This window comes from Oreochromis aureus, linkage group 14 (assembly GCF_013358895.1).
Source record: "Oreochromis aureus strain Israel breed Guangdong linkage group 14, ZZ_aureus, whole genome shotgun sequence".
In the NCBI taxonomy this organism is placed as follows: Eukaryota; Metazoa; Chordata; class Actinopteri; order Cichliformes; family Cichlidae; genus Oreochromis; species Oreochromis aureus.
Genome location: NC_052955.1, coordinates 22472119 through 22493464, shown reverse-complemented (window position 1 = coordinate 22493464; position 21346 = coordinate 22472119). Strand labels below are relative to the sequence as shown.

Sequence of the window (21346 nt, the reverse complement as noted above, 5' to 3'; positions counted from 1 at the left end):
CAGCTGAGCTAAATTGCCAGCACAGAGCCCATAACGTCCTCATTTGAGACCAGGTGGAGACATGCAGCTGTTCTGTTGGGGAGACAGCTCCAGCGGACAGTTCGGGCCACAGGCGGCCCCCAGCCCCGTGTCCTGGACCGTCCCCGGGGTTATAACTAAGATCTGCTGTGGGGATCGGCACACTTTATTTCTTAATGCAGACGGGGACGTGCTGTCATGTGGACACAACTCTCAGGGACAACTTGGACGACAGAAGAAAAAAAATGGAAAGATCATAGGTGAGTAGGCTGTTTAGCGGTTTTCCTTTAAAGGAAACAAAATACGTGGAATAAAACAAAATATTATAATTTTATTATTTAAATAATTGTTTTCTTAGTTTCTTTTCACGGGTATATTTATTTAAGGTGGGATTTGACCGTGTGGTGCAGGCGTTTAATCAGATACTGCGTCCTTAAGAAGCGATAAATATAATCATCTCTTGAACACTTACTGCGTAAAAAAAACTAAATGCGTCAAGTTTCAGTTTCGTTTCAGTGCTGTCGGTGCAGACAACGAAAGTTAAAACCTAAGAAATCTCAGTGCTGCTTTCAGTTTCTAGATGTAGCAAGAAATATGAAATATGACAGAAGCACGAACACGGACAGTCATATAAATCACGTGCAAAATGTAAGAAATACATAACAGACAGGTTTATATTATTATTTCATATTATTATATATTTTTTGATACATTAGCATGTATATTGTATGCATGTATGTATTGTGAAACCTAGAAGCTATAACTGGATTGAACCCAGAGAAAGTGCAGGTAAGTAAGGTAAGCTGTTTGCTGCTTTGCAACACTATAAATGAGCAGCTTTGCACAGGTTTTAGCGGATGTCCCAAACTTCCCTGTTTGTCTTTGTTTATCATTAAGTTCTCATTAGGCTGAAGTTATTATGGTCAGACATGTAATGTGTGTGCAATTTCTGTCGTTCTTTCTAAGCTCAAGTGGAGGCGCTGGGCAGTGTGGTGGCGATGGCTTGCGGTCAGGACCACTGTCTGGCTGTGAGTGCATCTGGACACGTTTTCTCCTGGGGGGCAGGAGAGGATGGACAGCTAGGGTTGTTACCAACACCTTCAAGCAGTCACAGACCAAGGTAATCACTCATCAGTGACACATGAATAAATACGCACATGTATCACTGACTTGTTCAAAGCTTTTTGCCACATTTTTACCAATTGTTGTCCATCATCATGCAGCAAGGTGCCTATCCCACTGCCCATACCGATAATTCAAGTTGCTTGTGGAAACTCCCATTCCCTGGCCCTGACTAAAGGTAAGACACAACTTTGTGTGTTCATATGGAACAAGGGGAATTACAGTTTTCCCCACACATGATAAATGATGATGAATTTTTCCTTTTTTAAAGTGTCTTCATCCGTGTTGTAAAACCAGTTTGCCCTACAAGTGTGATGTATATTGTTTCAGGTCGCTGACACTATTTGAAGATATTTCATTGGCCAGAGGCTCATTTGGCAAAGAGAGTTAGTCCATTTAAACTGCAGCACTTTATCCAGCAGTATATCAATAAAAAGGTCATAACTGCACCTGAATTTCTAATTTGATTTACATAATTCTCACTTATATAATTTATCCATGCATCCTATTTATTCTACTTCTAATCTATGTAAACTATTCTGTGGTGATTGAGGAATAATAATTTGTTAAACTAAATTAATGATTAGTGTTTTGTTTTTGTTTTTAAAGGTGTTAATTGAACATTTTAAAAACACTTTTCACCTCTCTCCAGGAGGCGATGTCTTCTCGTGGGGTTTAAACAGTCATGGTCAGCTGGGCCTGGGGAAGGAGGTGCCGGTGCAGCATACACCCGTCATAATTTGTGCTTTGGCTGGAGTAGCAGTAACCCAGATTGCAGCAGGAGGGACCCACAGTCTGTTCCTTACCCTCGCAGACCTGGTGTACTGCTGTGGGGCCAATAAATGTGGTCAGCTCGGGGTTAACAGGGTGGATGAGAAAGGTAGAGCAAGCTAGTGAGTCATAAACTTAGTGTATATGTGTGTGGCATGATTTGAAATAAAGCCTTTTATCTGTTTCTACTTTAACAGGCAGGTTCAACATCTGCATGGTGCCTGCGCTCAGACCTCTAAGTGTCTCCTTCATAAGCTGTGGAGAGTCGCACTCTGCTGTGCTGACAAAGGTATGACTCCACTGGTTCATCCAGGTGAATCATTGATTAACAGTCAAAGTAAAAACTACGGTTTTATCATACGATGCTGTGCTTTGCAGGACGGTAAAGTTTACACTTTTGGAGACGGAAGCCAAGGTCAGCTCGGTCACAGCACCTCTGCTAATGAAGTGAAGCCCAAACTGGTTGCAGGTCTGGATGGTCCTGCTTCCCAGATTGCATGTGGCAGGTAAAAACCGGGATGTTTTGTTTTTAATATAAGCACTACCATGGCTACCATCATGATCATTTATAGCGTTTCACAGTCTGCGTGCTGAAGATCCCCGTTGTGTTGTATTGTCAATGTCAACGCACCTAACCATAGAGAAAAGTCCTTGGGTGAATGAGGTGTGTCTGATAAAGCAGTTTGAGTGCTATTTAATACCCACTCCATGGACTGTTTTTGGTCTGCCAGGCATCACACTCTGGTTTTGGGCTCTTCTGGTCAGCTCTGGGCTTTTGGCAGTGGAGCTAAAGGTCAAACTGGAAATGGGCACAAGGATAGCTGCCTGACTCCCACTCTGGTTCAGTTTCCATGGACCACTGACGATACAGCAGCCATGCCCAGTGGTATGTATGTGCGTTAGATTTTGCTAGTATGATTAATAGTTTAGAATCTCGATTGTAAATTAAGGTTATGTGCTTTATAAATTTTTAAAAAATATTTAGATGAAATTGTTTGATTTTTGTTTAAGCAGACTTGAAAATAGCTGCTGGGTGGAACACCAACTTTGCTTACTCTTCACCTGCAAAGGTAATAAAAACACTTACAGCTTTAACTGCTCACAGAAAACTTAAAAAAAGGAAACATGTCATCCTGCCTGCTCACTTCTCTCTTTTATTTTAAGAACTCGGCTCACAAACAGATAACTGGACGTCTTGATGAGACAAAACTCCAAGAATGGCTGATGATGGAGCACGGTAATGTGGAGGCAAAAAGGTAATTCATCATCATTCTGTGATTTTAAGATTTATGTGACTGCAGATTTAATACTAGTTATATTAAATATATGTTCCAGATCTTCACTGTCTCTTAGTCTCTGCTGATGTTTCTTTCTCTTTGCAACAGAGAAATAGGATCAATGTTTCTGACAAGTTCAAGTCTTGTTGCAAGTTTCACAAAAGCCAAGTAAGTCCTTCACTGATGGTTTTGTCTGGGTTGGGGTTAATCTAGAAATGTAAGATTTAAGGACTGAGTGGTTGGTGCTGCCGCTCACCTCTCTGTTTGATATCAGTGGGTTTCCACTGGAAGCAGGCGACTTAACCGTGGACCTGGAGGCCGCTAACCGAGCTTTCGACCAGCTGTTCACAAGACAGTGGATCAAACAATCAGTTAAGAACATCCTTTAAACAATTTGAGATATGACGATTTTTTTTTAAACTTGTGATCTCATACAGTAGGTCTCCTTTCCATACAGGTAAACTTGGTCCCTCTGTGCGACTTGCTTTACCTGTCAAGAACTGCATTAAAATCTCCAGAGATCATCCTGATTCTTCTGACCTGCCCACTTCTTCAAGAGGACTCTAATGTCATGAATGCAGTTATCTCTGTGGCCATCACTATAGCAGAGATGTCGGAGAAGACTCTGGAAACATTAAGTAAATAACGTTTGTCACAAGATTGGAGAACAAGCTTGTTAGTCAACCACTCATCAGGTTTATGCTGTAAATGCTTTAAATCAGTGGTCCCCAACCTTTTTTTTTTGCCACAGACCGGTTTAATGTCAGACAATATTTTCATGGACCGGCCTTTAAGGTGTTGCAGATAAATACAACAAAATAAAATGATACGGCCAAGACAAAAACGGTGGTATTTTGTAAATACTTTTAAATACCCTTAATGCTCCCTGGTCGCTATGGTAACGTGTAAATATTTATTTCAAAATAAGACGCACAAATACAAAAAACAAATATAAAGTACATGAAAATATATAATTCCCCATAACGCTAAATCAGTAAGAGCCCTGTGCTTGTTTCCCTGCAATGAGAGGATCCTACCTGGGAGTAATGGGGGGCAATGACACCCGAAGTTTGTTGCTTATGCTCAGTCTGCTCCGAGTTTTGTTTTGGTAGCTGTAACTGCAGAAATCCCCGCTTCACACTGTTCAGTCGGATTAAAAAAAACGAAAATGTAAGTTAGTTTTTTTTTTCTGTGTGGCCTGGTACCAAAAAAAAAAAAAAAAATTATTCATAACACACGGGAAAAGATCCAGGGAAACAGAGTTAACGATAAAAACCATGAAAACCATAAATTGCACACCCGAGCCTCAACTCTCGCGGCCGGGTACCAAACGACTCCTGTAATGGTTAATCTGCCAGGATGTACAAACTCTTTAATTAAAATGAATTTTTTAATGTTAAAATGTAAGTACTGTTGTTAACCATGAATTTTCAAATTTAGCATTTAATGAAACAGCAGTTGTTGTAGTTGAATGTTAAATTCGGTTTATATGCATAAAAAGTAACAACATATGACAGGCGGTCTAATAAATTGGTTTAGCCCAGTATAATGATCGAGTTTACTGTGATAACTCACAAATTTTAAAAGTATTTATTAAATGTAAGACACTGTTTTGTTTTAAAATCTCTTCAGTTTGTATAATAAGTTTTTTTTTTTTTTTTATTGCTAAATAATAGTTTTGGAGATGTTAGCAATCCAATTTATGCAGTGTAAACTTAATATTTCTTTGTATTTTTTTGTGTGTGTTCTGCAGGAAAGTGGTGGAGTTCACTGCCCCCCTCGATACTGATGAAGCACATCATGGTCTTCAAAAATGCTCTCGCCTTCATGCTAAAGAATGGCCTCTTAGAAACACACAACCCAGGAGTCAAATTCTTCCTGGAAGCCCTCAAGCTGCTATACAAAGTCAGTGCTGTGTGCTTTACTTCTGTTTTTTAATGACTGTTAGATTTTGGGTATAATTATGAAATATTGGTTTCAATTAACAGATCAACTGGAATCTCTTGTTAGTAAAATATGATCAGTTCTAATAATTGAAAATCTTAAACCTGGGATAGAAAAACTGTTAAAAATCCGTTAACAAATGACAGTATTATTTCTGTTTTCTTGATATAAAAATGTTTTTTTTTCCAGGCAAACAAAGCTGGAAAGTCCTACAAAGTCCCACTGAGCACCTTTTATGTAGAAGAAATCACCAATGCTGTGCGGCCTGAAGTGGACATCATGCTTTGGTGGCAATTTTCCAAAAAGGAGGTAAAAACAAACAGTACAGTAAACTCAAGTGCTTCAAATAAACAATGTGTCCATTTGTCCAGTATGGATTTCAATTTCTGTCAGACTGCTTTTTACTGATATTCATTATTAAATGACTGATTGTCTTAAAGGATGACGTGAATACACCAGCCATATTCTGCCGCTACCCATTCCTTTTGACCCTGCTTCACAAAGTTGCCATATTTAACATCTATGCAGCCACAGTGAAGGTAGAATGTGCATTCACATTTCATCCTTTTTTAACCATCTGCAATTACACAGGAACTGATTTCTATCTTTTAGCAGATTTCTTTGTAATTGGGGGTTTTTGCACTTACAGGATGTGCATCGATTTGCTCATCGAGTAGCGTTGGTGCCCGATCAACCGCACGCCCCAGACTCTCCACCTGCCCCAGTCTTCCAGCTAACTCTGAGACGAACTCACCTGGTCGAGGACACCTTCAGACAGCTCGGTGCAGCCGACCACTGTGCCTTCCAAAGGGAGCTTTTGGTAAATATGAAACTTTACTTTTACTAGATTGCTAGGGTTAGCACTGTTGGCCAGCAGTGTTTCGTTAGTGTAAAAGAGGACCCAAGTGTTTAGATGAATGCCCATAAAATTACTTTGGTAACTTTAAAACCCTGCAACCCTGATATCGATAAGCAGAAGAGAATGGATGGATGAGTGGATCGAGGATTAACCTAACTGCTCTATAAAATCACGAGTTGCAGGAACTAATAGAAAAATGATTTTTTTCTGTCCTAGGTGCTGTTTGTGGAGGACAGGAAGGAAACAAATGTCAACAAAAGGGACTTTTTCCTGCATGTGTTTGATGAGCTGATGGCTCGAGAATCTAAAATGTTCATCTATAACGAGAGCCAGACTGTGGCCTGGTTCCCTCCCAAGGTAAGACCAATGTGCTGCTTTAAAAAAAAACAATAAATGATATATGGTTGTTTAAAAAAAAAAAAAAAAAAAAAAGTTAAATAAAATAATGTTAGATGCATTGCTTTATGCATGCTGAACTAAAACAACTGGAAATATATGTCAAAATATGACTTCAGATGTAAAAAGATGTAAAATTGAGTTTTTCTGTATCACAATTTATTTTTATTCACCAACCAAACAGCCAAAAGTAGAGGAGAAGACTTACTTCCTATTTGGCGTTCTGTGTGGCCTGGCTCTCTACAACCACAACATTATCCACCTGCGCTTCCCACAAGCTCTGTTCAAGAAGCTGCTCAGGGTCAAACCTACGCTGGACGACATGAAGGAGTTTGATCCTGTGCTGGCAGAGTAAGACAGACTTAAAAACGCACAAGTGAAACATGTTCTTTCTCACATGACATGACAAAAGAAATTTATTGATACATAGATATTTCCCGTGCGTTTAACCTCAAATAGACTGAAAATAGTGCTAACAACAGTATCAAAACATTCATCAGTGCTTTTGTGCCTTTAGGTCTTGGAGGATCATCCTAGAGGACTACACCCCTGATGTTGTTCAAACGCTGGACACTACTTTCACTGTAAGTTTACTAAATCATGTGTTTTGTGTCTGTTTTTCTTTCATACTTTTTTCACCTGACAGAGTGATTATCTGTGGTAGGTGTCCTGGGCTGGTGAGACAGTTGAGCTTGATCCAAATGAACCAGGAAAACTTGTCACCGGGTCAAACAGGTGTGTATAAACAGTCTACACAGCACTCCTTTTCTGCCATCTAACAGCTACATCCACACTGTGCTCCCTTCTTTATAGTTGCAACATGCCATTACACTGGCTGGGATATTGCCAACACTATAAATCAGTACATGTATACTTTTCAATGTTTTTTTTCATCAATAGGAAAGAATACGTAGCTGCCTTTGTGAACTACGTCTTCAACAAATCAGTGGAGAGAGTGTTTGACGAGTTCAAGAGAGGGTTTTTCAAAGTGTGCAACATGGACGTGGTGGACTTCTTCCAGCCAGAGGAGCTGCAAGCAGTGATGGTGGGCCAAGAAAACTACGACTGGGAGGTGTTCAAGAAGGTGAGGAGATATAAACTTGAAGAGATCCAGGAATATTGATGCTAAGATTTTTATTCATAATCTGATTTTCTTTAATTGATTTCATTTAAGTTTAGTGCGCTATGCTATGAATTCCCTAAAACACCTGAACCATATGTGTCACCATAGTTTAGTTTGACCAAAAGAATACAAAAGAATAGCTGACTGTGTGCAGACTTGCAATGTAACATAAATCAGGAATTAAATTTAAAGCTTGCACTCTGCTTATGAAATTAGCAGAGTGACACAACTGACACCTAGTCTGGAGTCGGTGGGATAAAAAAATGTAAATGACACACATATTTCATATATTCTTATTTTGATGTTCCCAAACAGAACACAGTTTATGAAGGCGAATACCATGATGAGCATCCAAATATACAGGTCTTCTGGGAGGTGTTTGAGAGCCTGACAGCAGAGGAAAAGAAAAAGTTCCTTTGTAAGTATTTCATCATTAGGCTTGCTGTCATTTCCATTTACGTCTATCAGTTTTAGCTTACTTGACATATTTTTCTTGATGTTCTGCCAAAAATTCGGGTAACATTTCAGATTCCGTTTTTCACTTTTCCTCTGTTTATTTTCTTTCGTCCTCAGTGTTTCTCACAGGCAGTGATCGCGTACCCTTCCTGGGAATGGAGAGCATCAAGATGAGAGTGGCTGTGCTGCCCGATGCTTCTGAACGCCATTTGCCTGAATCGCTTACCTGCCATTTCCTGTTGTTACTGCCCATCTACAGGAGATACCCAGTCGAGAGGACGATGCGCACAAGGCTTCTCAAGGCTATCAATCACAACAGAGGCTTCTGGAGGAAGCGACGCACCACAGAGTGAAGCAGCAGGGGTTTCGTTGTAAAGAGCCCACCTTAGCATTGGCTATTTTTCAGCTCTTCTTGCTTTACAATCTGTGCGATTAATTTTGAGTGATATTTTTTATTGTTATTACAATTTTTTTGTGCTTTTAAAATGAACACAAGCTTAAATCTTCAATAAATACAGTGCTTAGCAAATTTCTTACACCGCCCAGTTTATGGATTTAAACCACTGTATTGGTAATTAACAAAATAATGTTTTAATGGTTCTGTAGTGGTTAATCCACCACTGTGGACAAGCGCTCAAAATTGTGATTTGTAATGCTACAATAATAACCATTGTTATCTGTGAATTTTCAGATTCACAGTTTTGCAAATAAGCGTCAAGTTTATTTATTTATTTTATTTAGTGTCAGGGGTTGAATTGTATTCTCAGAGAAGTCCTGTGTGCCCGCTCAAATTTGGGTAAAAAAACATGAACCCACTTTGTTGTCTGCCAAAGAAATAACAGTATAACATTTAGTTGTAAACAAGTTTTTGACAGATTTCTATAATATTTGTGTAAGAAATTTGTTAAACACTGTATGTCATACATACTTAGAACATACTTGGATTAGGAAATCACCTTTTCTTGCATTTGTACCTAGTAAATCATTTTAATAAATTCTCTGCTATGCTGCCTAGTAGTTTATTATTATTTTTTGTATTATTACCACTTCTCTGAAGATGTGTTATGCTCTGACTGTGACACCTTAGGACACTATATAACAGTACAATAACAGTACCTTCATTACAGTCAATATACATGGTTACAATAATAAAACTGAAAATGATAAATTACTTGACTCCTTAGAAGAAAGAATTATCTTCTGGCTCTCCAAATACACAAACTCAATCCTCTTAATTGGTGGAGACTTTAACATAGCTTTAACATAGCTTTAGATAATACGGTTGATAGATGGCCTCCAGGGCAGCGGTCTTCATACAGTACAAACTTATTAAATTTTCCCATGAAATTTTTTGTTGTGGATATTTGGAGAGGAAAAATTTCCAGACGATAGACTGTTTACTTGGAGCAATAAGACAGGATCCAGGCAATCACGTATTGACTTCTGGCTTGTTTCTAATTGTATTGATAAAGATAATATTACTGTTAATATACTTGCCACCCCTCTCACTGATCATAGAGCAATTCACATTAACATCCAAATGCTTACACTGGGTAATATACCTTACAAATTCTCCTATTTGAAGTTAAATAATTCCTTATTAAAGGATTCTTGAGAAGATATGGGACTCAAATTACTAAATTGAGGAAGAAGTGATAAGCAAACTGGCCTCTCATTACCAGAAGTCCCCAGACGAAATCTCGGAGGAAGATAGATTAATTTTACTTCAAAATAGATTGGACAGTTTATACTGACGCGAGGCTGAGGTAAGATCCAGGAAGAGGTGGCTGGAGGAGGGAGAACAAAATTCTGCTTACTTTTTCAGGCTTGAAAAATACAGATCAAAAACAAACTCTATTCATCAAATGAATATTAATGGTATTGTCTCTGACAATCCTAGACAAATTTTTGTGCCAAATTCTATGTTAAATTGTATAACTCAAAATATAATGAGGACGTTTCAACACTATTTCTCGATAATATTAAAAACCTAAAAACTATTCACGTGGAAGACAGGAGTCATTGTGACAGTCCTCTGACGGTGGAGGAAGTTTCTAATTCCATTTCTGCACTTAAGGCTAATAAATCTCCCGGCACAGTTTTATACTGTGCAGAGTTTTATGCAGAGTTTTATAAATCATTTTCTAATCTCCTGGCTCCGTTCTTACTACAGGTTTTCATAGAAAGTATAGAGAATAACACCCTCCCTCCTACTCTTACTCAAGGGCTCATAACACTTATTCCAAAACCAAACAAAGACTCACTTTTTATTGATAATTGGAGACCCATCTGTCTGCTCAATAATGACTACAAGATTATGGCTTTAGTACTTGCTAACAGAATTTAAAGAGATCTTGGTCACAGTTATCAATGAGACACAGTCAGGCTTTATGAGAAATAGGCACATTTCTAATTTGGTACCAAATCAGATTTCCATGTGTGACAACTGCAAGTGTCCAGAGTGAGGACAGACCGAGGGCCTCACTGCTGCACATCATCTGTGAGGCTTTGCACCCCTGATGATCCACCAGGACAAACTCAGCAGTGTGTGAGGAAGAGGAGGAGGAAGAGCCAGCAGCAGCTGACAGATGGAGAGAATAGACAGACTGTTCCCTTTCTGTGAAGGACTGCTAGGAAAGTTTAAAATAATTGTTTGTCCTGAATCAGTCTTACTAGGTAATGTTCAAATAATTTTATCATTCAAGTGTTTTCAGTGTGGGAGAAAGTACTCAGGGCCTTCAAGTTACACACTCTGAAAGGCAGTTTGCAGTTTGTCTGAAAAGCTGCAGTTGCGCTTTGGCATCTTTTAAACATCATCAGGCACGCTGGTGCGTGCTGTCTAAAATGCAGACAGCCATCATTTGAATGGGATTCTGAAGTGTAATACATGTTTTGTATTGTATAAGTGTGTATTCAGTGACTGGTTGGTGAGTGGTTTCGGGAGGCTAGTGGCACTCTCAAGGTGAAATTAGTCACAAAGACGTATAGTGCTACAGTAACAAACTACTTGTGGAGTATTAGTGAAAATGTGAAAAGTACAAAAGCAAACCGGAAACACTTTCTTTCAAAGTTAAAGTTGATTTTACTTTGAAAGCAAAAATTATCCGCTTCTGGTTTATGTTGCACACTTCAAATTTTACTGCCTCTCCATATGTTGTGAATTATACAACATATATTTTCAGAATCAATACAGAGTGTGTGAACAAAGATGTCCACTTTATTACATTATATGACATTTATAGACGAGTTGGGTAACCCTGGTTTCCAGATAGATGTTTTTACTCATGCTGCTGGACATTTACAACCATTAAAAAAAAAAACATTAGGAGAAGGGGAAAAGCTTTCATCATCCAAACGTTCAAGCAGAGCCAGTTGATCATTTTCAAACCCAGATTTGAGTTCTTTTTATTAAGTGGACGGTCTGTCTGAGGTTAGCACTTTTTCTTGGCTCAGAGATATCGCTCATGAAACATCTGCAATAATACTCTTGCTGTACACAAACATACATACATAAATACTCCTAAAAAAACAAAAAACAAAACATAATTAACCAGTAATTACACAGTAGAAAAAACTTAAAGCCACTTGCTCTTGCTACAAAATTGCGAAGACTTAAAAAAGGCAATGCTAATGAAATGGCTGTGCTGTGAAACGGCGGTAACGCCTCGCATCTTCTCTAAATCGTCTTGTAGCGTATGTTGTTCAGCGCCACACGTACGTGGAGAGTCTTCATGTCGCTGTGTGTTTCATCCAAGTCCAGCTTCTTTGATATGTGTGTTGTGTTTATTTTCCTTTTTCAAATTTTAGTCAGGTGAGATGACGAGTTCTGTGTGCGAGTGCTGGAGTTTTTATCTGACGAGGTGGAAAGTGAGCCAGTACATGAAAATGGGCTGTGCTGCTGCTATAGCCATGGTGAGGTACATCCTCAGTTGGTTTCTGGCTCCTCTCACTAGCTTCCCTTCTGCCGCTGCTTCTGACAACAGCTTCAGACGCATAGTGCGTATCTGAGGAGAGACAAGCAAAAGATATTTTAAAACGTTTTATTTGCAGCTCTAGATTTTTTAACCTGAGCATCCACCAAAGTAGCTTTGCAAAAAGACAAATTTATCTTATACTGTCTTAAACTGGTGGGTTATATAACCCCCTCAGTTCAACTGTCGGACACAAAAACTCTTTCAACGCTTCTTTCTTTAACGCTCGTCTCCCTAAATTGTCTTTTTCTTCTGACTGGCTGCTCCTTGCCTCGTCAATGCAAACACAGCACATTAGGAAATTTGTGCTAAACAGATGTCAGGGTGGAACAAGAGTACAGGAAAAACAAACGATACAAAAAAAACTTGAAGGCTAAATGTGTGGCTCAAAAGGATTATTGCACAGTCTCTGAAACTTTGGCCATGTTTAACAACAGCACCCCCAAGTGGGAAAAAACGTAAGTCTGCAAAGTACCTGACCTGCCTAACTTTTTATCTTTAAACATGACTACTCCAAGTTACAGGCAGTTATGATAAAAATCACAAATAATTTATTAATGTTATTATTATTGTTGTTGCGATTATGTACAAAAAAATACAGAAGGATGCATTTGCACAGTTTGACGTTAGATCTATGAACCTTTAAGGCTTTCTGACATGTGTTCACGCCTATAAGCATCTTCAATAATTTTTCAAAAATAAAATCTGCAAACTAAAACAAAATTACTAAACATAAGTAAACAATTGTACTCACCATGAAGATAAAGATGGCAGCACAGCACCACAGCAGAGACAGATAATATGCCGGCTTCCCAAACAAAAGGCCCGCCACTAAGCCTACAATCATCCTACAGAAACAAAAGGAGAGATATACACATTTTAGGCATGACACTGACAGATTCAGAGTAATAAAAGGCAAACAATGACACCGATCGGTACATACCCAACATATTTATAGCCAGCAAATGCCAGCAGGTCTATAGTGGTGAGGTCTGTGTTTACAGTGACAAGGTAGAGTGACAGGAGGACCACCAGGACTTCCATGATTAACCACACCAAAGCTGAGCTTGCCTGAACTCCCAGCAGCTCTGGTGAAAACCTGAGGAAGGCACAAAATAACAGAGTCCATAGAAATATAACAGAGAATACTCTAAATCCTTTATTATGAACCTGTGGTGATGTTCTCCATTTTTGGCTTTAAGGTTTGAAAAGGACAGCCTTTAAGAAAATGAAATGGCTTAAACCAGAAACACATAAAACTACAAGTCTCCAAAAAGTGTTTAAGATGGTCATAACCAGAGCTTAGGGTCATACTCAAATGTGCATCACTCTGATAAAAACATGGATGCAGATGTACCTGCTCTGTGTGCCGAGGGCCAGTCCGGCCACCAGGATGTATGTGATGAAGCCCATGGTAGGAATGTAAAGATCGGGAGCGTTTACATCAAAGCGGGGAGCCACAGGAGTGTCCTGCTGGTAGCTCACCTCCCAGTTCTGCAACACACATGATCACACACTAACTTTCAAAGACGTAAGACCCACAATAAACACGTTTTTAAAAATTTGGGTCTATGTGAAGATATTTGAGACACGTTACTTTTCAAGACAGACCTAGAAGCAGGTATCTTCTTTTATCTTAAATATTTATGGAAAACCACAAGCAATCTCTACACATATCCACCAGAATGATTGACATTTAGCAGGTGTAAAGAGACTCACTTCGTGCATATATGGGAAAACTAGAAGGCCCAGCTTCTTCCCGACGTACACTGTGTCCACAGCAAAGTAGTACTTTAGCTTGGAAATTGGGATGAATCTATCCAGCTGAAACAAGCAAGCATGCGGACATAAATACGAGGCTCTGACTAATAAGGGCAATCACTGGATTTATTCTACCATTATTATGAGATTAAACATGAGCAGGATTTTATTGGACTCATTCCTGTTAAAAATCTGTGAGCTGTTCTTACGTTCTTGTCGACCATTTCTCTCCCCTGGGATGCCAGCGAGCTGCCATATGCCATGGCCAGATTGGACATGGGCTCTGACAGGAGGGTCTGACCAGGAAATCCTGCAGTTTGAGGGCCGGCCTGCTGGTTCCTGCCAATGTGACACAAGACAGGGGATCAGCTTGGTGAACATGATGATCTAATCAGCAAAAGCAATATTTACAACACATGCAAGCAGAAGATATAAAAGACACGAGCTAGATAAAGTAAAACATGAGGTGTGGAATGTTGTCGCCCCCTTCTGGCACTGAGGGTATTTGTAAAAACACAGTCAAAGGCTTCTTCTTAAGAAGGAAAAAACAGCTTCATCCTCATTGGCAGGAGTCCCACCTGTATCCTGCCTGTGGTCCAGGCCCAGCTCTGCTCGTATCCTCAAACAGCTGACTGCCATCTGGACCGTCCCCTGGACTATTCCTTAGACGCATACTGGGCTCTGTGTAAAAAGACAGAGTTTGGAGAAGGAGAAAACACTCATCATGGATATACTTATACTTAGGATAATCGATCTGTCCAGTTAGGAAACATGAACTATTGTGAACCCATTTCACCTGTTTTGGTGAATACAGGTGCCGTGGAGAGACAGCAATAAGAGAGCCCCTAAAAAAGGAGTTTTAAAGAAAATTCTGCATTTAGATCTAGATTTTCTAACGTTTACTATTCTTTAAGTGGTAGAAAAATGATTTAACTGTTCTCAGAAGGGGATTTTAATTATGAGAAAAAAAAATCTGTCTCTAAGTTTTTAGACTAACAAATAAATATTTCCATCCTGTTTCAGTTCAGTTCTTAAAAGTTTCGAGACATCCAGCAGTTATTATGAAGAGGTGTTAGATCAGAGAAAAAAGACAGGTACAACTTTGTATCATCTGCATAACAACAGTAAAGTATATTATTATTATGTATGATAGCAACAAGTGGGATCGTGTAAAGGTTAAAGAGTAATTGATTAAGAACACCCAAAGTTTTTAGACCACAGTGTGTTGTTGAAGAAGCTGGTCTGAACTAGCTATAAAGAGAACTGGTAAGGAAAGTAGTCTATTTACACAAAATAAATTCACAGTATGAAATCTAAGTACAGAAGACACAGTCTTTTAAGTCATTTCACTGAAGTAATATTCATATAATCAGACACTTATCACAAGACCTGATTACTGCATCCTCAGGCGCCTACTGCTTGTTTAAACCTTGTTTTCCTCTCCCGTGTAAAGAGCAGTTCACGGAAAAAAGAAGTCTTAAGAATGAAACAAAGAAGCTAAAAAAGTGAAACAAATATGTAAATATTACAAAATTGTTCTACTTTAATAGTAGAGGGTCTTCTGCAGTGTCTTGATGATGCACATGTCTCTGCTCACGCATTTTTTAAAAGCACAAAAATAACACTGTACATTCATTACTAATCATTAAACTGATCAGAGTTCAAATAAGCACTGTTTACTGCCAGCTGTGGGTCCTAAACAAACAAAGCTCAGCACAGAGGGAGCAATAAAGACTCGAATAAGTAACGTCATCAGAGGGGACCGTTAGCCAGCCCAGCCCGTGCAACGGGAGACGAATTAGCTAGTTAGCAGTGTCAACACATATTGTCGGCGCTTATTATATAATTAAAGCTCTTTAATTAAAGTTGAAAGTTAAGCTTAAATTCACCGTTTAACTGTCCGTGTTTACACAAGTTGTTTAACGTCAGCAGCTAGCCTCAACCGGCTGATAAGAGCGAGCTAACAGTAGCTAGCATCAAATGTGTGCATGCACCTGGCAAACGTATGAACTGAGCTAATGAGAAAATTACGTACGTAACTTACGCTGTCTGAACCCACTTTGAGTTGCAGTATAATCCATTCTAGAGCAACCGGGCGCTAGCGGCAGCTGTCAAACAAGGAACACTACTCGGAGGAAGTTGGTACTAGTTAGCGAGCTACACTGTGACAGTCATTCATGAAATTTACACGGAAGTGAATACGCTCTTCTTCTTCTTCTCTTGTAAATGTAACGATGAACGGACGTGAGAGGTGATCACCGCCGTCTGCTGTGTCGAAGTGTCTTCACGTCTATGCCCACGATAACATTTCTATTGGTTTTTGCTTTGCTGCATTAATCATGGGCGACTGTGACTGTGTTAATAACCTTCTACACATAATAGCACATATTTATCCACTATGTTTATTTTAACAGCAGTGAGTAACCAGGTAATTATTTTGACCACAGTCTTATGAAGTAATTATTTTATACATTTTTATTGTGTAGTTTTCTAAAAATAAAAAAAATACACGATGTTCCTGTAAGCTATGGAGATGTATTAGTAATTTGTACAGAAACAGACACCCCCTTTTACATGCACACCGCATGGTTATTTTTATGGGTTGATAAAATTCGGTTCATATAACAGGGCTGATATTTAATAGAAACTGGTGATTGGTTTTTGATCTAGTATGGATAATAAGGATATGACATAAAATATAATACCAGTAGCAGTAATGTTATGAAAACTGACACATTCAGATTTCTTCCTTTCTGGAATTACCTCAAGGCGTGCAATTAGATTAAACATTTAGGCCATTACATAACCAGTTATCGGACGATGGGGGCATTTATAGACAGAGCTGGAAGTTATATTAAGCTAATAAGTTGGCTCATTAATTTAGTATGTGTAGTGAATGTGATGACCTCTCTCTTCATAGCCGTTTGAACTTCCCTGCATACTGCCCATCTGTAATGTATCTGACAATAATCAGTCATTTGTCGTGTTGTAATTGGTCACACTGATCTAAAAATACCTATCCATGTTGGGATCTTGGAGATTATGTAAAGGTGATGATGTGTATTTGAGTGAAAGTGAGACTGAAATGACTTTAATAAGACTCTAAAACTGTACTAAATGTATCTTAAAGTGACTTTTAAAAAATGGACTAGTACTTAAAAAACCCATTTTCTGCTCAATTATTCACACAAGTACACTCTGAACCAACATTTACTTTTTTAGTTGCTTTTCTGTGTTCTGACTTACTGCAGAATAGACAAGACTTGGAATGTGATCACACTTGACTGCTTGGCTGCCCAAGAACTCTGTAAAACTATCACCCGTAATGCCTTGTTTTTATTGGCATGACAGGAAAGTGTGACAGAGTATTAGGGCCACATTAAAAAAAATAAAATATTATTGATCATTTTGAGAATATGGACAAAATTTCGACATTAAAGTTGCTGTTTCAAGACAAACTGCTACAGTTGCAACACTCTGAGTTAGTGAAAGCAAGCGAAGAAGCATGCATGAAGTCATTTAAAGCCACACCATTTAGTAACTCGTTGTTTTGACTGAAGACTAGATGGTTAAAAATAATGAGGATCTGGGGTGGTGAGCCTAGTCAGAGATGTGTCGCTGACTTCTTTCCAAATATTAAACAAGAAAATCAAACAAGATGTATAAAAGTGTGAATTTCATGTTACTGTCACTGGCTTTATGAAGTTAGCTCCTGTTGCACATTCCATTTACAAATACTTAGCCTCTATGCAGTATTTAATGTGCCTAATACAGGGGTATCCAACTCCAGGCCTCGAGGGCCGGTGTCCTGTAGGTTTTAGATGTGTCCTTGATCCAACACAGTTGATTTAAATGGCTAAATTAGCTCCTCAACATATCTTGAAGTTCTCCAGAGGCCTAGTAATGAAGTAATCATTTGATTCAGGTGTGTTGACCCAGGATGATATCTAAAACCGGCAGGAAACCGGCTCTTGAGGCCTGGAATTTGACACCCCTGGCCTCATAAGAGTGCATCAGCAAAGACCATCCTAGAACAAGACACTCTCCGTGCTTGGTGACATCAGAGTACGCAAAGGCCAGAGAAGTTGTGAGTATGTGCAAGGTTACACTGATTGACACTGCAGGAATTTCTCCAGGAGCAGAGGTTGGTGGAGCTCATGGAGCCTTAGTGGGACTGGTGATACAGCATGAGTGAAAGATAAAGATACTTTATATTTATCTGTACTGGAGTGATATGGTTGGAGTGCTAAAGCACGGACTAAAGAATGCACACAGTCTCTGGTCGGTTACTCTTCTACGTTTATCCAACTTAAATGTGTGCCTTCCAAACAGCACACAAGCAAACACAATTTGAATCCAGGAAGCATTTCTCAAAAAATGTTCAAATCTTTGTTTTGCTTTCTTTGAAATGCTGACATTCCTCCTAATATTGATATCATCATGTCAGTCAGCACTGTTTTAGAGCAAGGGTGGGTTCGATAAAGCCTTTGAGACATTTTCTATTGTTGTTTGAATCACTTCCTGGTAGAAGGCCTGTTATCCCGTCAAACATATTGTTTCTCTGACCAGACTTACTGAAAAATGGGCTGTGCATGTGATTAAACTTGACTGCTTACTTTAAAACCAGGTTAAAAGAAAGCTGCCAGTTAAAGATGGGCTGTATATAATGCTTGCCTTCTGCTGAACAAAGCAGAGGCCCTTTCATGATTTAGAGGAGTACATAAACTCTGCAAAACCAAGACCTACTGCGCCTCCAGTGAAAGGCGGCAAAGACAGGGAGGTACCTCGCTGAGTACTGCATTAAATGCAGGTAAGATTTACTTTCCTTATAATGCATTTGGATTGAACTAAGATACAATTAATTACCAGATTTTAAATTACATTTCATCAAAACCATTGAGTTTTGTTTTTTGCTTTTAATTTTCATATTTATTTGGATAATGAAGAAAACTTAAGTTCTTGTGAATGAATCTGTGCAGCCTGTATTATTTTGCAGGATTTCATAAATGTAGTCTCTTTGCACTGGTTGAGGTTATAAAAATAGTTTAATTTCTGATGCCGTCTTATCAGTTCTAATTGTAACCAGAGATTTAAGGTGGAAAAGCAATGAAATACATGAACAGAGTCACAGAGATGAATAGACTGTAACATGACATGAAGATAAAGCGTTTACGTTTTGGCAGAACATGAACTAAAATTCGTTTTCTGTTTATTTAAAAAGTAGAATAAGAGTTTTTCATGTAATTGGTCAGAAGACTACAAGACTAAAAATCATAAGAATCTGGTGTGATGAGGTTAGTCAGAGCTGTGCATCACACTTCTTGCCAAAGATCCAACAAGAAATTTAAACAAGAGTTTTGGGTTGTTATCGCTGATTAATTACAAGCATTTGTTATTGTTTAAATCTAGTTTTTGGTTTACTATACATTAGTTATTGTGCAGGATTTTGGCAGTATACTGAATAAAACCTTGCATAAAGGTATGAGGAAATTTGTTGCATCTTTTTTAGGTTTTTAAGAAGAAATTCGAATCATCCTGATTGGAAAGACGGGAAATGGGAAGAGTGCATCGGGACACCCCATCCTACGACGTGATGCTTTTAGATCTGAGCTTTCTCCGTGCTCTGTGACGTCAGAGTGCGCAAAGGCCGGAGGAGTGGTGAATGGATGCAGGCTTACGTTGATTGACACTCCAGGAATTTATGATACAATGTACACACAAGCTGAAATGATGAGAAAACTTAAAAAATACATCTCTCTCTCAGCCCCTGGTCCCCATGTGTTCCTGATTGTGTTCAGATTGGGCAGATTTACGAGGGAAGATCGGAAAACTCTTGAACTCCTGCGTCTGTTTTTTGGTAGACAAGCTGTAGCTTACTGGATGGTTCTCTTCACACACGGTGAGCAGCTGGGGCGCACAACAATTGAAGAATATTTTAGTGGATCTGAACAACTGAGCAACTTGATTGCACAATGCAACTGGAGGTACCACGTCCTCAGTAATACAGTTCCTGATAACCGTCAAGTAATTCAGCTGATTGAAAAAATAAAACGCATGGTGCGTAACAACAGAGGAACATTTTACACAAAAGACATGCTCCAGGAGGAAGAGAGAGCAACCCGAAGACGAATGGAGCAGAATATGAGAGCCAAAGCTGAGCAGAAGCGCAGATACGAAGAAAAACCAAAGCTAAGAATTCAGGGAGAACTGCTGCAGAAAGATGAAGAGTATGTGAGAAAACCCAGAGACAAGGCAGAAAAGAAGAACAGATTAGTTAAACCTGGCATCATTGTAAAAGGAGCTGAAATAGGCAGTGCAATTGGTGCTGCTGTAGTTGTTGGAGGCCCTATTTACATGGGTGTTGGAGCAGCAGTGGGTGGAGCCGTTGGGGCTGTAGTGGGACTAGTGATACCAACGGGAGTGAAAGGAGTAAAAGCTCTGGAAAACAAGTGCACTGTACAATAAAAGATACTTTTATATATAGTGCCCCCACACACACACACACACACACACACACACACACACACACACACACACTTGTTTTCATATCTTAGTGAGGACATTTAATTGACAAAATGCATTTCTCTAGCCACTTATCCTTAGCCCTAACCCTTAGCATAAACATAATCATAATCTTCTTTATGAACAGAATCAACTTTTGGAGATAATCATAATCTAATTGTAACCCTGACAATAAAAAAACACATTTTGAGTCTCAAAAAGACCTTCAAACTCATGGGGATGATCATTTTAACCCCACAAGGGACTGTTGATCAGTACAGTAGCATTCCAACTTTTGGTCCTCACAAAGATATCTAAACATGGTACACATGCCTACATATATCTATATGCATGGCTCGGATTTGTTATATATCTAATAAATACCACAATAATTTTCTAGTTTTGAGATTGTTTTTCACAGATTTCTGAAATATTTGTGCAACCCCTGAGTCGATGAACAGGGTTATTTTAGCTAGTTTCAGATTTTAGTTTTGGTTTTATGACCTGTTAGTAAATATTTTAGCTCTAGTGTGTAGCTTGTTCTCATATATACATAATATCCTATCTGCCCAACACCATGTGAGATTTTATCAGCTGTATCAGTAATTTTATGGGTGTTTTTGAACACATCTCTTCTCGCTTGATAGACACTTGATGGACGTGTCACTATGCATTATCACAAAAGATAACTTCCCTTTCTTTCCTTTCCTAGAACACCCAGCTGTGTCTGACTGGAATAATACTTTTTTGTGGGCTAATCAGTGCTTTCTTTTATGTTACATACATCATTCAGCAAATGTGTTCTTCAGAATGTTTGACGACAAAAGAAAAATGTATCTTTTATTCACTTTTATTCAGATAAATACGATTAGTTTAAAAGCATTTGGGGAGTTTCCAGACACAGCATTGGAGATGATTTACATAAAATAGCTTGGCCTTTACAGGAATCAAGAACAGCCAACACCCAGCCCCCGGAATGCGTTCCACGGCTGCTTACACAGACAGTGAACAAAAGATGCGGGGGTCACACCATTCAGAGACTGTGCAGCGACTCTACTGCCCCCAAGTGGCAAAAAAAAAAAAAAAAATCAAGTAATGCACATTTAATGCATCACTCTTTAAGCGCTATACTACTGTCAAATAATTT

At 38.9% G+C, this 21346-nt stretch overlaps 2 protein-coding genes across 5 annotated transcripts; one reads left to right on the top strand and one right to left on the bottom strand.

Annotated features, from left to right (window-relative positions):
* Positions 1 to 30: 30 nt before the first annotated feature.
* On the top strand, positions 31 to 8976 carry LOC116322968 (probable E3 ubiquitin-protein ligase HERC6). 2 transcript variants are annotated; one of them, XM_031743216.2, is made up of 23 exons: positions 31 to 278; positions 985 to 1138; positions 1242 to 1318; positions 1793 to 2020; positions 2109 to 2200; positions 2290 to 2417; positions 2643 to 2797; positions 2923 to 2981; positions 3076 to 3167; positions 3297 to 3356; positions 3463 to 3559; positions 3646 to 3826; positions 4942 to 5093; positions 5322 to 5441; positions 5573 to 5671; positions 5782 to 5952; positions 6208 to 6348; positions 6572 to 6738; positions 6905 to 6971; positions 7052 to 7122; positions 7288 to 7471; positions 7826 to 7928; positions 8084 to 8976. In XM_031743216.2, the coding sequence occupies exons 1-23, from the start codon at positions 62 to 64 to the stop codon at positions 8317 to 8319; spliced, it is 3051 nt and encodes a 1016-aa protein (XP_031599076.1). In that variant the 5' UTR covers positions 31 to 61; the 3' UTR covers positions 8320 to 8976. The 2 variants fall into 2 exon arrangements, with proteins under 2 accessions (XP_031599076.1, XP_031599077.1); XM_031743217.2 differs by having other exon boundaries at positions 32 to 278; positions 2926 to 2981.
* Positions 8977 to 11028: 2052 nt separating this feature from the next.
* On the bottom strand, positions 11029 to 15933 carry yif1b (Yip1 interacting factor homolog B (S. cerevisiae)). 3 transcript variants are annotated; one of them, XM_031743278.2, is made up of 8 exons: positions 15734 to 15933; positions 14277 to 14379; positions 13908 to 14037; positions 13657 to 13761; positions 13295 to 13431; positions 12881 to 13036; positions 12692 to 12785; positions 11029 to 11970 (listed from the first exon to the last, which is right to left on the bottom strand). In XM_031743278.2, the coding sequence occupies exons 1-8, from the start codon at positions 15777 to 15779 to the stop codon at positions 11815 to 11817; spliced, it is 927 nt and encodes a 308-aa protein (XP_031599138.1). In that variant the 5' UTR covers positions 15780 to 15933; the 3' UTR covers positions 11029 to 11814. The 3 variants fall into 3 exon arrangements, with proteins under 3 accessions (XP_031599138.1, XP_039454321.1, XP_031599139.1); XM_039598387.1 differs by having other exon boundaries at positions 15758 to 15933; XM_031743279.2 differs by having other exon boundaries at positions 15743 to 15931.
* Positions 15934 to 21346: the final 5413 nt, after the last annotated feature.

What these genes read in the sequence shown, in the direction of transcription:
- LOC116322968 (XM_031743216.2), top strand. Translation starts at nt 62, where the DNA reads ATGCAGCTGTTCTGTTGGGGAGACAGCTCCAGCGGACAGTTCGGGCCA. An exon ending in TCAAGCAGTCACAGACCAAG is followed by an intron (nt 1,139 to 1,241) that starts GTAATCACTCAT and finishes ATCATCATGCAG; the next exon opens with CAAGGTGCCTATCCCACTGC. An exon ending in CCTTCCAAAGGGAGCTTTTG is followed by an intron (nt 5,953 to 6,207) that starts GTAAATATGAAA and finishes TTTCTGTCCTAG; the next exon opens with GTGCTGTTTGTGGAGGACAG.
- yif1b (XM_031743278.2), bottom strand. Translation starts at nt 15,779, where the DNA reads ATGGATTATACTGCAACTCAAAGTGGGTTCAGACAGCGTAAGTTAC. An exon ending in GTTCAGACAGCGTAAGTTAC is followed by an intron (nt 14,380 to 15,733) that starts GTACGTAATTTT and finishes CTTTTTACACAG; the next exon opens with AGCCCAGTATGCGTCTAAGG. An exon ending in GCTGGCTATAAATATGTTGG is followed by an intron (nt 12,786 to 12,880) that starts GTATGTACCGAT and finishes TTGTTTCTGTAG; the next exon opens with GATGATTGTAGGCTTAGTGG.